At 38.2% G+C, this 15,042-nt stretch overlaps 2 protein-coding genes across 2 annotated transcripts in view; both read left to right on the top strand.

Moving 5' to 3' along the window:
• Positions 1-1,790: 1,790 nt before the first annotated feature.
• LOC123748127 (tripartite motif-containing protein 59-like) overlaps positions 1,791-15,042 on the top strand; it is a 260,400-nt gene continuing 247,148 nt past the window's right edge. Inside the window, exon 1 of the mRNA XM_069324588.1 lies at positions 1,791-2,127. The gene's annotated coding sequence lies outside the window, so the exon portion shown is untranslated. The remainder of the gene's footprint in view (positions 2,128-15,042) is intronic.
• On the top strand, positions 12,830-13,525 carry LOC138364819 (tigger transposable element-derived protein 7-like). The gene has a single exon (XM_069324802.1). The coding sequence runs from the start codon at positions 12,830-12,832 to the stop codon at positions 13,523-13,525; it is 696 nt and encodes a 231-aa protein (XP_069180903.1).

Raw genomic sequence — 15,042 nt, 5'->3', positions numbered from 1 at the left:
TAATTGCTCAACACAAAGCTGCTATTAGGACAATATCCAACTCTGGCCCCAGACATCACTCGGTACCCCTACTCAAATCTCTGAATATGTTAGACATTAAGTCACTGCACATTCTCTCATGTGTATTATACATATATAAAACGCTAAACTGTAATGCCAGTCCTGACCTCAAAAGCTTCATAGAAGGTTGTAACAGAACCCATGAGCACCATACCAGAAATAACTACAGTTTTGATATTCTTAGAGTACGACTTAATCAAACTAGAAATGCTCTACAAATCAAGGGACCCAGATTGTGGAATGACCTTCCCAACAATGTTAAAGACTGTACCTCTCTCAACTAGTTTAAGATAAAAACTAAACACTACCTAATAAATTCCCTGTAACCTATCTTACCCCTCTATTGTCAACCAATGTCTGGTTTTTTTTTTAAAGAGCGCTGTTTGTCGACAGAATTGTATTTGTGCTGCTTTTTCAGCTATGTTTTCATTTCATGTTTTCATTCTACTCTTTATGCTCAATTAGTATTAAGCTTGTCATTTAAGTTTATCATGCCCGAAACGCTTTGCGTAATAGTGGCTTTAGGCATTGTATGTACTAGCTCTACCTATAAGTCAACCAATCTTTGTAAAAATTTCTTGTATGTATGTACCTTACCTAAATAAACATTATTTATTAAAAAAAAAGTATAATAAAAGAGAATTTGTTGTCAATAGTTTCAATCAAGGCACTAACATCATCGAAGTATTTACCTAGGGATCTAACGTTCAAGTTGATTACAGAGACATTGTGATTATGTGTTAATACATTGTTTACATCATGTGCTGTAAAATATCTGCAATTTTGATCATTAAAGTGATGATTGTCATAGATAGTGGATAAGAGGTTTAGTTCTGGGTCTATACTTGTCTGCATAAAAAGGCTGGTTGAAGGAAAACAAGGCAAGAATGGCAATTACAAAATAGAATTTTGATATAAAAGGGGGAAAAATATATAAACAAGACTATACAAAACAAACACAAAATGAACAAAAAAAGAAAAAAATGAGGTAGCTTACAAGGGGCTTACAAGTACTCTCAGGTACACTGTAAGTAATAATTTGCATTTTGAGACACAGGCAAAGCCAGGGGTACAATGGAGTAAGGGAGTATGGCGAGGCTAGGCAACCTAGGTAATAAATGAAATCAAAGAAAAAAGTTGAATAATAAACATAGACAAATTTAAGCTAAAGATTATTAACAATAAGTAGTTTAGTTATGAACGTATAATTAATAAGACCTAAAGAAATATTAAAGCACTCAGTTAATTAAGTCCAATAAATGACTAATAAAAATTAAATTAAAAATTAATTTAAAAAGTGAAACAAAGAGACTTAGGATACGTAGCCCGCACTAGGTGACAAGGGGGTTAATTATGTTGACTCATTGAGAGTGATAATAAGGTGAGACAAACCACATTGGGTGAAGAAAGTGTTGAGGTTATCCTCATTAGCAATTGTAAACATTTTACCTACTGAAGTCTTTCTCACTTTAATCAAGCCATCTCTAACGAAGCACTGATGAATCACATCTGGGTTTTGATGAGGGATTTGACGCAGGCGGTAGAGGAGTTGCTGTCTTTTTCTAGTCCAGCACTCGTTGATGTAGATTCCCTGTCGTTGAGTGATGTAACACTCAATCACCAATGTTGTGCTTTCACAACCCACTCTACCTTCTTCAATATAAATAAATAAATATAAATAAATACATACCGGTAAATAATAACTAAATAAAACCCAACATTAGACATAAGTGTGGGCAAAGATCAGTAACCAAAGAAAATGGAAGAAGGAAGGTGGCGGGGAAGCGAGCGAGTGACGTCATCACAACAAAGGTTCCACTATTGGACGTGTACACGACCCGTGAGATAACACTGACGCTCCTCGCCTATCTTAAAGACGGTCTCCTGTGTCCAAAATACCCGCCAAATTGTCCCTCCCACAATACTCACAAGACAGTTGTGGCAGTGTAAGTGTGTGGTGAGGGCACACCACTGAAGACATTGAGGATATACCACGAGGAAGAGACAAAACTGTTGAAGAAAGGAGTCACTGGCTCCACCTGACCACCTTGGGCCACATTCACCAAGGTACTTACCAATGGTTTTCTTCTTAGCTACCAATGTTTTTCTTCTTAGCTACCAATGTTTTTCTTCTTAGCTACCAATGTTTTTCTTCTTAGCTACCAATGTTTTTCTTCTTAGCTACCAATGTTTTTCTTCTTAGCGCCTTCGTGGCAGCTACGTCCGGTCCGTCTAATTACCACAAGTTTCTCTGCTTGAAACTTGAAGTAAATATGTCTTTTATGATAGGAGAATTAGTTTTATAATAGCAAGATATTATACCAGTAGTTATTAAGTAAATAAACACTGGTGAACATGAAATATGAGAGAAGGTGATGAGCCCTGCCTGATGGGAGCATTTACTATCACCAAATGCCCCTGTTCACCTAGTAATCAGTAAGGGTGTACCTTAGCTATACATACACAGTTTTAATTTATTTTGTTTGGTTTTATTTTGAAATTAAATCTGGGTGAGACACAAAAGAAAAATATCCTGCACAAATGATGTTAGGTTAGGGTAAAAACTTCAAAAACTTTTCTCATTGAATAATTAAACCTATAATTATGACTATATGGACTATTAAAAAAAGAGAGGGGGAAGTAGGGTTCCTCTTCCTGTTACACAATTTGGGTGTGTGGAACCAGTAATTATTAAAAGAAGGCACCATGTCGGGAAGGCTATGTAGCATTAAGGAAGTGAGGTGAGGCAGCTACTTATTTGAGGAATGCTTATTTTATTTACCTTATAAGTTGAGGCAGCCTATTTTATTTGAGGAATGCTCAGCTGATTCCTCTACATTTAGCATGGAACAAATTTGTGTCCAAGACCTCTTCCTGTTACACAATTTGGCTGTGTAACAATCAGTAAGTAATTATCAAAAGAAGGCACCAAGCTGGGAAGGCTATGTAGCACCATTGTGTATAGCAATAAACCTAATTTTTTAACAAATAATGCACCTGTGAGAAACAAATTCTGTCAGCTGTAAAAATATTGATGCAGTTATTTAAATAAAAAATATAATGAAAGAAATATTACTGGTTTATTTTTATTCTATCTTTTTGTACTATACAGTACAATATATCCAAAGAAGTGAAATATTGAGACATAATGCACAATTTAATGAATGATTCAAAAGAAATATGACTTCTGTATTACATATCAACATGAGATCTTAATGATCCATGGTTAACATGATTTAATAAGGATAATATTGGTAATAACTCAAACTATAATTTAAAATCTTTATTACTGATATTTTTGTATTAAGAAGCTTAGGTATACATAGCAATGTGCTGCTACCCTATTCTATATGGAAGATTATACAGTGTAGATAAAAAACTAGCTATAAGTTCATCTAATACTCCCATCTCACAGGATGGTTAGTCATACATGGAATCAGGGGAGAAAATACCTGCCTCAATACAAAAAACAAATCAGCTCTGACTAAACAATAACTTCACGATTTTCACAAGAGGTAAGCACTGAATCATGGAAACATTATATTATAACTACAGTACTCTTACTAGTTTCTACAAGACTCCTCCCAAACAATGTATTTTTTTTAACATGCTTAGGCATACACAGCAATGTGCTGCTTCCCTATTCTGTATGAAGGACCATATAGTCCATTCTCTGAAACTCTCCCTGGACAGATGTAATAGGACCCATTATCACCACACCAGAAATAAATATCTCCTTGATATCCCCAGAGTCAAACTTAATCTGTGTAAACACACTATGCAAATAAAGGGACCTAGTCTATGGAACTCACTCCCTAATGAATTGAAAAGCTGTCAGACTTTTACCTCATTCAAAAACAAAACCAAAAAGTACCTAATTTCATCTTCATAGTTTCCTACACTGTGCTTTAAATTTGGTCTGTATCTAGTGTTACCCAATCTCCCAATCTTTATGTACTTAATCCAAACAATATTACCTTTGTGATCATTGCTGTCTTCTTTTCAGTGCTAGCAATATGCTGTATTGTGCCTTGTAATTTTTGTTAAACTATCATTCAAGCTGTCAATGCAATCAATCTGAGATACCTATGTGCTTTAATATACCTTCTAATTTCTCTCATCTTTTTTTCTTTGTTTTCTTACCATGTACATTACCTGTTATCATTTTTATAAATTTTGCTAGTATTTACTACTTAAAATTTTCTGTTAGATTAAGGACCTGCCCGAAACGCTGCACATACTAGTGGGTTTACAAGAATGTAATCACTATGCTATGTATCCTCACAATCTTAATGTACCTTCTTGTATATATATATTAATAAATAATAATTAATAATAATAAATAAATAGTCTAGATAAAAAACCAGCTACAAGCTCATCCAACATCCTCACCTCACAGGACGGCCAGTCATACATAGAATCAGGAGAAAACAAAATACTTAAGGCTGATCTATTAGCTCCCACTGACAAAATCTGGGTACAGCACAAGAATATCTTCAATATTCCTGAGTGTATGAAGTAATTATAGAGCTCAAAGTGCCTCATATCATCTGGTATGAAGTCACTGATACTGTAACAGGGCAATCACAGATATAGTGTTGGAGAGTATGTCCTCCCAAGTAAGACTGAAAACAGATTTTTTTTTTTACCCAGATGGTTAAAACCCATGGAACCGCCTACCCGCTGAAGCCGTACCTGCGAAAAACCAGCTAGAAAATATCATTAGGACAATTAGCGGGACTTAACAAGCCCCCGGCTTTTTATCCTCGTCGAGGCCACTAGATAGATTGTGGCCCTTGGGTAAATTTAGGTAAATATATACGTAAATAGATACCATCGCTTCTCAAGTCTTGGGAGCGAGAAGGGGAGCTATACACTATCTCTTAGAATTACGTAGGTAAACAAAAAATCCACTCAATTTAACGGCCTCCTTTATACCGATCTGCCGGTATTAACGACCGGTTTGGGAGACCGGTATCTGGAGCCTGCTATACCGGTCTGGCGGTCGATATTACCGACGGTCGGTATTGGGTTTGTTGTGGCATCGGCGTCCCCTCACATGGCGACTAGGCCACCGACCTGGATCGTCCAGAGTCATATATTACATCTTAATTTTCTTTTAAAATGATTCAGTTTAATGAAGAAAATTCTAAATTATTATTAATAAAATATTTTGAAACAGTTTTTATTAACCACTTAACTGTGCCAACCGAGTTTTCTTGGTCGGCGGGAAACTGCGCCAACGGAGAAAACTCGTTTTGATTTTTTGTAACCAATTCTTAATGTGTACGAGGTTGGTTGTGTACGAAATGGACTCTTAGGACCTCCAGTGAGAGGCAGCCATCTTGGAAAAAAATTCCAGAATGCCCTAGGGCTGCTGGCTGGGTTAGTACTAAATGAGCAACCATGGGTGGCGCACACGCCTCTGGCTCCCAAACACCTGTTGGACGCGGTGTTGAAAGATAATGCTCTGTCGGTAAAATTCAAACCTTATTGTTTGAAGAACATAAGGGTCATAATATTGGGGAAGCCAGGCGCAATAAGGACCTAACACAAAGGTCGGATGCAAGTGATACAGCACCTATGAGGACGATATAGCGAGCGTATTCAGTTGTAGCTCTGAGCATCACTCTTGCAATCCTATGCTATTTATTTAGATGATACTTAGATGAATCGTTTTCTGCATTCAGTGATGATGCATCTGATACAAATACCATAGATGAACAGTGTTAGCGGCTTCCATGGTGGTGTTTTCCATAGATATTTTCAAGAATACCTGAATCTTTTCCCAACTGACGGACACTCTTGAGGCTAGCTGAATCTCTTCCTGACTGACGGACACTCTTGAGGTAAGCTGAATCTCTTCCTGTGTGGGACCATACAAAGCGATCTTTTCAAGCCTACCTTACAAATTGATCTTTCCCTATAATCTTTTGAATACAGGCATACCTCAGAATAAGAGTTTAATCCGTTCCTGGAGACGCCTCGCCTTCCGAAAACTCGCATTCCGAAGTTAATTTCCCCATAAGAAATAAAGGGAAATGAATTAATCCGTTCCTGACTACCCCAAAAACCCCACATCAAACTAAATTTTTATACCTAATTTACCTAATTCATCTAAATAAACCTACAAAACTGTGTTCCAGTTATTACTTACCTTGCTGTCGAGTGCTGTAGGCGTATGGAAGATGGTGAGGAGGGGGGAGGAGGAGAGGAGTTACTGTTTGGAAGGGGAGTCCCCTTCCATAATCACATCACATAACCCCATGCCTTGTAACACTATGGATACCACTTCTCTTTCTAAATTTTTCAAACCAGCCCCTGCTTGCCTTAAACTCTTTCTTATCTCCATCACTCGTTGCAGGGGTATTCTTTAGAAGGTCTTCGTGCAACACCCTGGCTTTCTCACAAATAATGGCCTCCGAAACACTATCACCCCTCAACTCCTTGTCGTGTATCCAAATTAATAACAACTTTTCCACTTCTTCAAGTATTTGTGGTCTTTGTGCCGTTAATGTTCTTACTCCTTTTGCCACTTTAGCACCCATTATCTTATTTTTCTTCTTAAGTATAGTGCATATTGTTGATGTGGCTTTGTTGTACTGCCTACAAAGTTCAACAACACGTGTACCGTTCTCATGCTTCCGAATGATCTCTTGTTTCTCCTCTATTGTCATCCTCACATGAGCTTTCTGGCCTTTATCCTTACCACTGGCTTTCTTGGGACCCATGGTGAGATATATAATAACAAATTGTATAGACAAATCACCAAAAATCCAACAAAACACTGAAAATCCGCGAGAAGAATTGATGTGGGGGTAGTCACTGAGCGCGAGACAATAATAAACTGAGGGGCGGAGGGGCGACGAACGCGCTAGGTCGGCTTTACGCGTATCAACAAACTCGCGTCCAAACTCGCCTCCCGAAGTAACCCTCGCCTTCTGAGACAAATTTTTGGAGTAAATACACCTCGCCTTCCGAAAACCTCGCATACAGGGACAATCGCATTCCGAGGTACCACTGTACTACCTTATGCTTTACAAGCTTGGTTACATACAACCTACAAGTTCTAAAGCCACTCACGTAATAACGTGAGTGCGTTATTTGCAAGCACACAGAATGAAGAAACAGGAAGCGAAAATTTATCTGTACCTGGTGCACTGAGAGCGAAGTCGCGCTGTGTACCATGGGCTACTTCGTTGATTATTATTCACTTCCGAAGTACTGAGTGTGTAATACAGTGTGTTACTGTGTAAATAGTGTGCGAAACTGTACATATTGTAATTTTAGTGATTTTTTAACAGGTAATATTGTGACAATAAACATTTATTGTGGACACATTACTGACACATGTATCACAGTTCCATGGAAAATTATGAACATTCTACGGTATACATACTGTAAAGGACACAAATATGCATCATATACGATAAAAAAACAAATAAAACCGCATTGGAAATACATAAAACAAATAATTTAAAATATATTTGTGGCAACACCCGGTGTTTGAATGTCCCGCGCGACCGTGTCTGGGCGTGTCACGCACGGGCGAGCAAGCCCTGATGACGTCACAGCGCATCTTGTCCACGTCCCTACAGCCAAAGTAACTGGAATTTGGTACTTATTTTTACATAGACATGTTCAGGGAAGGGAATTTACCATTTTACGAAGAAAAAATAATTTTTTGGGAACACTTATTTCATGCGCACCGGGGGAATTTCTCAATAAACTCCGCACAGCACGGTGGTTAAGCAAAAGTCTTTGTTTTCTTATTAATTAAATACCTTTTATAGTATAGGCACTAGGTATTTTTTTCCCCCACGGATCTAGAATGTACTCCGCCGGGCCATGTGTTCCCATTGTTTACTGTGAACTCGCGCGGCTAGCTTCAATTGTGAAGGATATTACTGTACTGTTAATTGTGATCTTTTTAATTTACAAAATGCCAAAAGTTACCCAAAGGAAGCGCCTGATGGTTGCACAGAAGCTGGAGTTAATTAAGAAACTCGATAAAGGATATTCTCATGCACGAGCAGCAGCAGAGTTTAACATCGGGAAAAGTACAGTAAGTGACATCAAGAAATAGAAGGATACTCTATTAAAATATGTGAGCACAACAGAGTAATTACCTAAGTGTAGTTACAGGATGAGAGCTACGCTCGTGGTGTCCCGTCTTCCCAGCACTCTTCGTCAAATAACGCTTTGAAACTACTGACGGTCTTGGCCTCCAACACCTTCTCACTTAACTTGTTCCAACCGTTTACCACTCTATTTGCAAAGGTGAATTTTCTTATATTTCTTCGGCATCTGTGTTTAGCTAGTTTAAATCTATGACCTCTTGTTCTTGAAGTTCCAGGTCTCAGGAAGTCTTCCCTGTCGATTTTATCAATTCCTGTTACTATTTTGTACGTAGTGATCATATCACCTCTTTTTCTTCTGTCTAATAGTTTTGGCATATTTAATGCTTCTAACCTCTCCTCGTAGCTCTTGCCCTTCAGTTCTGGGAGCCACTTAGTAGCATGTCTTTGCACCTTTTCCAGTTTGTTGATATGCTTCTTAAGATATGGGCACCACACAACAGCTGCATATTCTAGCTTTGGCCTAACAAAAGTCGTGAACAATTTCTTTAGTATATCGCCATCCATGTATTTAAAAGCAATTCTGAAGTTAGAAAGCATAGCATAGGCTCCTTGTACAATATTCTTTATGTGGTCCTCAGGTGATAATTTTCTATCTAGAACCACCCCTAGATCTCTTTCTTTATCAGAATTCTTTAAAGATTTCTCACATAATATATAGGTTGTGTTGGGTCTATGTTCTCCTATTCCACATTCCATAACATGACATTTATTAACATTAAATTCCATTTGCCAAGTGGTGCTCCATATACTTATTTTGTCCAGGTCTTCTTGAAGGGCATGACAATCATCTAAATTTCTTATCCTTCCTATTATCTTAGCATCATTAGCAAACATGTTCATATAATTCTGTATACCAACTGGTAGATCATTTATGTAGACAATAAACATCACTGGTGCAAGAACTGAACCCTGTGGTACTCCACTTGTGACATTTCTCCATTCCGATACATTGCCTCTGATTACTGCCCTCATTTTTCTATCAGTCAGAAAATTTTTCATTCATTTTAGAGGCTTACCTGTCACCCCTCCAATATTTTCCAGTTTCCAGAACAACCTCTTATGTGGAACTCTGTCAAAAGTCTTTTTTAGGTCCAGATAGATGCAGTCAACCCAACCATCTCTTTCCTGTAATATCTCTGTGGCTCGATCATAGAAACTAAGTAAATTCGATACACAGGATCTTCCAAATTGAAAACCATACTGTCTGTCTGATATTATATCATTTCTCTCCAGGTGTTCTACCCATTTAGTTTTGATTAGTTTTTCCAATACTTTCACTATTACACTTGTCAATGATACAGGTCTATAATTGATGGGGTCTTCCCTGCTGCCACTTTTGTAGATTGGAACTATGTTAGCCTGTTTCCACACGTCTGCTACGATTCCTGTATACAGGGATGCCTGAAAGATCAGGTGAAGTGGAATGCTGAGCTCAGATGCACATTCTCTCAGAACCCATGGTGAAACTCCATCTGGGCCAGCTGCTTTGTTCTTAATGAGCTCCTTTAGCATATTTTCCACTTCATCTCTAGACACCTCTATCCGGCCTATGTTGTTCTCTGGAATTCTTATCGTGTCTGGTTCTCTGAAGATTTCATTTTGTACAAACACACTTTGGAACTTTACATTTAATGTTTCACACATTTCCTTTTCATTTTCCCTGAATCTGTTTCCCATTTTCAACCTCTGGATATTATCCTTTACCTGCAATTTGTTGTTTATGAATTTGTAGAATAGGCCCGGTTCTGTTTTACATTTATCCGCTATCCCTTTTTCAAAATTTCTTTCTGCCTCTCTCCTTACTGTCGAATAGTTGTTTCTCGCATCTTTGTATCGCTGGTATGTTTGGGGGTTTGGCCTCTTCCTATACTAATTGCATTTTTGTGTCTTTTGGTCTCTGGCCCTCTCACAATTTCTGTCGAACCAATCCTGTTTTCTGGCCCTGCCTCTCTGTTTTGGTATGAATGTTTGTGTGCCTTCCTCGTATACTTTTAAAAATTTGGCATACATTTCATTTACTTCCCTGCCTAGCAACAGTTCTGTTCAATTACACTCATTAAAAAAAATTTGAAGTTCCCCACAGTGACCTCTCCTTAAATCGAGTTTATCAACTGTTTCAATGTCCCCATTTTCTTCTAGATGATATCTTAAAGCATATTCAATGTCTAACAGGACGTGATCACTCTTTCCCAAGGGAGGAAGATACTGGATGTCAAATATCTCTTCTTCTTTCCTGGTGAATACTAGATCCAGTACTGACGGTACATCTCCTTCCCTCATTCTTGTGGCCTGCTTTATGTGTTGATACAAGAATGTCTCCAGAATGAGGTTCACAAATCTGCATGTCCAAAAGTCCTCCGTTCTTGCTTCATAGGCCTCCCAGTCTATTGCTTTAAAGTTGAAGTCCCCCAGTATCAACAGTCGTGATTTATCTTTATCTGCTTGTACAATAATATCTCTCATGACCATTATGAGGCCCTCTCGTTTGTCATCCAGTTCTTCCTTTGTCCCTGTGTTGCATGCTGGTGGGCTGTAGGCATTTACAATTATCAGCTTATCATCCTGGTTCCAGATCTGCAATGCCATTATGTCAATATCTCGAGGGTTTTCAAATATTAACTCTCTTACCTTCAGGTGTTTTTCCACCAGTACAGCCACTCCTCCCTTCCTAGTTTTCCTGTCACGTCTCCAAACTGAATAGCCTCTTGGGAATATGACTTCATTTATTATATTTCCTTCAAGTTTCGTCTCTGATAATGTGACAATATCTGGGACCCTAAGCTGGATTATATCTTGCAACTCCATAGTTTTTGACCTCACTCCATCTATGTTGGTATATACAATTTTCAGGAACATGTTCCCTTTTACTTTGCTCTTTACTCCCCCTTCCACTACTGATCTTGTTGCTTTGTTTTTATGCACCATTTCACAAGCTTTCCAGTCCCTGTCACTTTGTAGAAAAAAAGAATTTCTGTCTTCTTCATTTCTCTCTCCATTTAGACGTTTTGCCTCAATTAGGTTCATTTTCAGCTTTTCTCTGTCTTCCTTGGAGAGGTCTTGTCTTATTGACCAAAGTTTGCCAATCTCATCACTCTGCAATTTCCTGGCATTACTTAGCACTTCCATCATGTTTTTCACTCCATTAAACGTCACCCTTAAGGGGCGGTTCTTGTCTTTCTCATATTTTCCTATTCTTCTAAAATCACTGACATTTTCCTTTGATCCTTCTCCTAAACCTACTATTTTCTCTATGATTTTCATCTCTTCTGCTGCTCTGTCCACCCTAGATGAAATTTCCTTCTCTAAACATCCAAAAATGATTATGGACTTAGTTCTATCTGCAGTGTTTTGTACTAATTTACTGTTGGTAACCAGTTCTTATCAATTGCTTGCCTAAGATCTGCTTCTTGTTGGTCATTTCTGGTTTTGACTTCCGAACACACTTCTTTGATTGTCTCTTTCTCTTTCACAACTTGAGCATATGTCGCTTTTATTTCTTCTTTATACTTTTCTAGTTCTTTATTCACCTCCTCTATGTGAGTTGTCAGTGAAGTTTCCAGTTGGAGATCCTTACCTAACTCTTATGTTAGCCCTTAGGCTTGCTTGGAGTTGTTCACCATATGAGTATTTTCTTGTTTATTTCTTCAAAGTCACCACACTTCACTTTCCATGCCTCATTTTCTTTCACTAGTTCCTTGATTTGCTCCTCCTGATTTGTTACCTTGTCTGTTAATGCAGTAATAATCTTACCTTGTTGAAGCATACTCCCTTTTAGAGTGCAAAGCTCACTCCTAAGAGCTCCATTGACCTCTTCCAATTTAAGCACTTTTTCTTCATAATTCTTTTGCATATCCTCAATTATCTCTAACCTGCCAAGAACACCTCCTTTCCTTATATCTTGTGGTGAGAATCCTTTGAAACCATCATCTGTTGGTGTGTTTACATTCTCAGTGGTGGTGGTGGTGGCGGCCATCTTTGTTTTTGTTCTAGAACCAAAACAAACTTTTCCACTCAGCTATTTTCACTCACTTTTACTTGTTTATTGTATTTTATTTGCTTTTACACTTCCCTGAACCTTTATGTAACCTGGGACACCACTGTAGCCCTCAACCTGTTCACAACACTTAGGTAATTCGATATTTCCAGGAGCTTGCTGCAGTGTGACTTCTGCCTCCTCCAGCTCAGTCACCTCCCCTGTCATAATACGTAGAATAAGTAAAGTGTGCTACTTCTGGTGCTGCATGTTCGAGAAAAACAGTAAAGTCTGGTCAGTATCCACAATTGGATGCTGCAGTGTATAAGTGGTTTATTCAGCACTGCACAATTGGCATGGCAATAAGATTTGAAGAGCTTAAAGTTGCAGCAAGTAAACTTACCATTCAATTAGGTATACAAGATTTCAATGCAAGTGATGGGTGGGTTGGAAGATTTAAGGCTCAGCATAACATTTCAAACACCAAAAAAATTTCTGGTGAGGCGTCAAGTGCTGATCCCACTAATGTTGATTATTCAAGGCTAAATTAAACGAGTACATTGTCAGTAATAATTTAAGCAAATATCAAGTATATAATGCTGACGAGACTGGGTTTATGTGGCGAGCTGTACCAAGTACATCCTTAACCAGTAGGATGCAGGAAAATATTCCTGGACGAAAGATAAGCAAGGAACGGCTCTCAGTCTTGCTCTGTGCTAATGCTGATGCCTCTCACAGGACAAAATGTGCCGTGGTAGGCAAGTCTAAAAATCCTCGAGCCTTAAAAAATATAATGCAGGCATTACCCGTAATATATTACAGTGCTAAGAAATCATGGTTTAATCAAACAATATTTACGGACTGGTTTGAAAACTACTTTTGCAAAGAAGTCAGAGAATTCCAGATCAACAAATGTGGAATAAAGGCCAGTGAGGTTAAGGCATTGTTGCTGCTAGATAATGCTCCTGCTCATCCCATTAGCAAGTTAATTTCAAGGGATGGCAGAATAAAATGCATGGCACTTCCACCAAACACAACATCCTTGATCCAGCCCATGGACCAAGGTGTTATCCTTGCTGCTAAACGTATGTACCAAACAGCAATGCTTGAAGATGTTTTAGTTGTTTTACCTAGCGAGGAAGATGAATTGACAGGAAAGCATACAAGGGCTCAAAGAACACTAGAAAATCTAAAAAAGTACACAATCAGGGAAGCAATATTCCACTGGGCTAGGCTTTGGAATAAAGTGAAAGAAACCACACTAACAAATTCATGGAAGAAACTGTTAACAGAGAGGCCTAGATGTGATGCAGCAGTATCTGATAGTGAATTGAAAGGTTTTGAAAATTAAGCCAATGATTTTGAAGGGTTTGAAGAAACGATCCGAACAATGTTGCTCCAAGCTGGTCAGGGTGTACAAGTGAATGATATCAATGAATGGTTAGAAAATGATTATGATCCTGGTTATGATTTGTTAACTGAAGAATAGATTGCGCAAAGTGTTCTTGGAAATGACTCTGATGACTCGGATGATGTTGGTGAGGCTCTGCCTAGAGGTGTCGGATATCAGGAAAGATTGGAACAAGTTGAGGAACTCATTGAATATTCAAAAAAAAGTAAACATGAGGTTGTTGGAAATTTTTATGTACACCTTACAGCCTTAAAGCAATGTCTCAGAACGTTAGCCAAAGAAAATCAGATTCAGACAAAAATAGATAAATTCATGATTTCAACGGTTCGTGAAAAATCTTCGTCGACAAGCCCTGCTGCACCCGCCGTTGCAGAATTACCATCGACAAGTCGTGGAGCATCTGCCGACAACGAATGCTCTGCAAGCCATGTTGCACCCGCCGATGCTGAATTCCCAGCAACAAGTCGTGGAGCATCCGCCAGCAACGAATGCTCTACAAGCCATGTTGCACCCGCCGATGCTGAATTCCCACCAACAAGTCGTGACAAGTCATCCACTAACGATATAAAATATGATTGAAAGGCATATAAATTAGTGTAAAAAGTGTTGATAGAGTACAGTATTGTAAGTGTTAATGATTAATTAAGCCTAGACAAAAAGATACTGTACAGTGTAAATATACAGTAGAAATAATTGTCAATAGTGAAGTAGAATTAGAACTCATGTGAATTAGTAGTAAACCTAGCTGTTGTGTGAAGTGAGTGCCTGAAAATAAGTGTACATACTGTATGTATCCTGTATACAGTCCTGAACAATATAAAACAAGCGCTGCAGAGGATGACGTAATCTTCACAGCTTCGTAATCTTCAGCTTCATTAAAAGTAAGTCAATTTACCAATTTTATTATAGTATTACAAGATATTAATTGTTCTTTTTTCAACAAAAGCTACATATTAGTCTCTGCAAATGTATATTCTATCGTTAGCAGAGAAAAGGTGAGCTCAAAATATTTCGTCTTGGCTAGCTCTCAGTGACAAGGCTCGATCGCCATTGTTATGGCATGGCCGCCACAGCCTGTGTCGTAACATTAAAAATACATTACCTGCACTGTTCAAGGTAAATCAAAGCACATCTCTAAAATTTTATTGAGAAAATATTAACAATCACTGATTGATACATGAAATATTTTGCAATACAAAGGAATGAATCAATTTTTTCCCACCCATCTGGACTTGATCAGACTGTGTTCACACATCATCCATGCAGCAGCCACCAGCTGGCTTAATCGTCGGCGTGGCACTAAATTGGAATGCAATTACACAATGAACTTTATTTAATTTTAGTTATACAGTATAAAATATATCCTACCTGAATGTTACTTGAAAAATTACCCGACCCGACTTAACTTCGGAAATAACGGAACTCCGGAAATAACGACTAGGGTACAGCCCCATATA

Source organism: Procambarus clarkii, chromosome 14 (genome assembly GCF_040958095.1).
Source record: "Procambarus clarkii isolate CNS0578487 chromosome 14, FALCON_Pclarkii_2.0, whole genome shotgun sequence".
Classification (NCBI taxonomy): Eukaryota; Metazoa; Arthropoda; class Malacostraca; order Decapoda; family Cambaridae; genus Procambarus; species Procambarus clarkii.
Note: the sequence above shows the minus strand (reverse complement) of the source record. Positions and strands in the feature narration are given on the sequence as shown.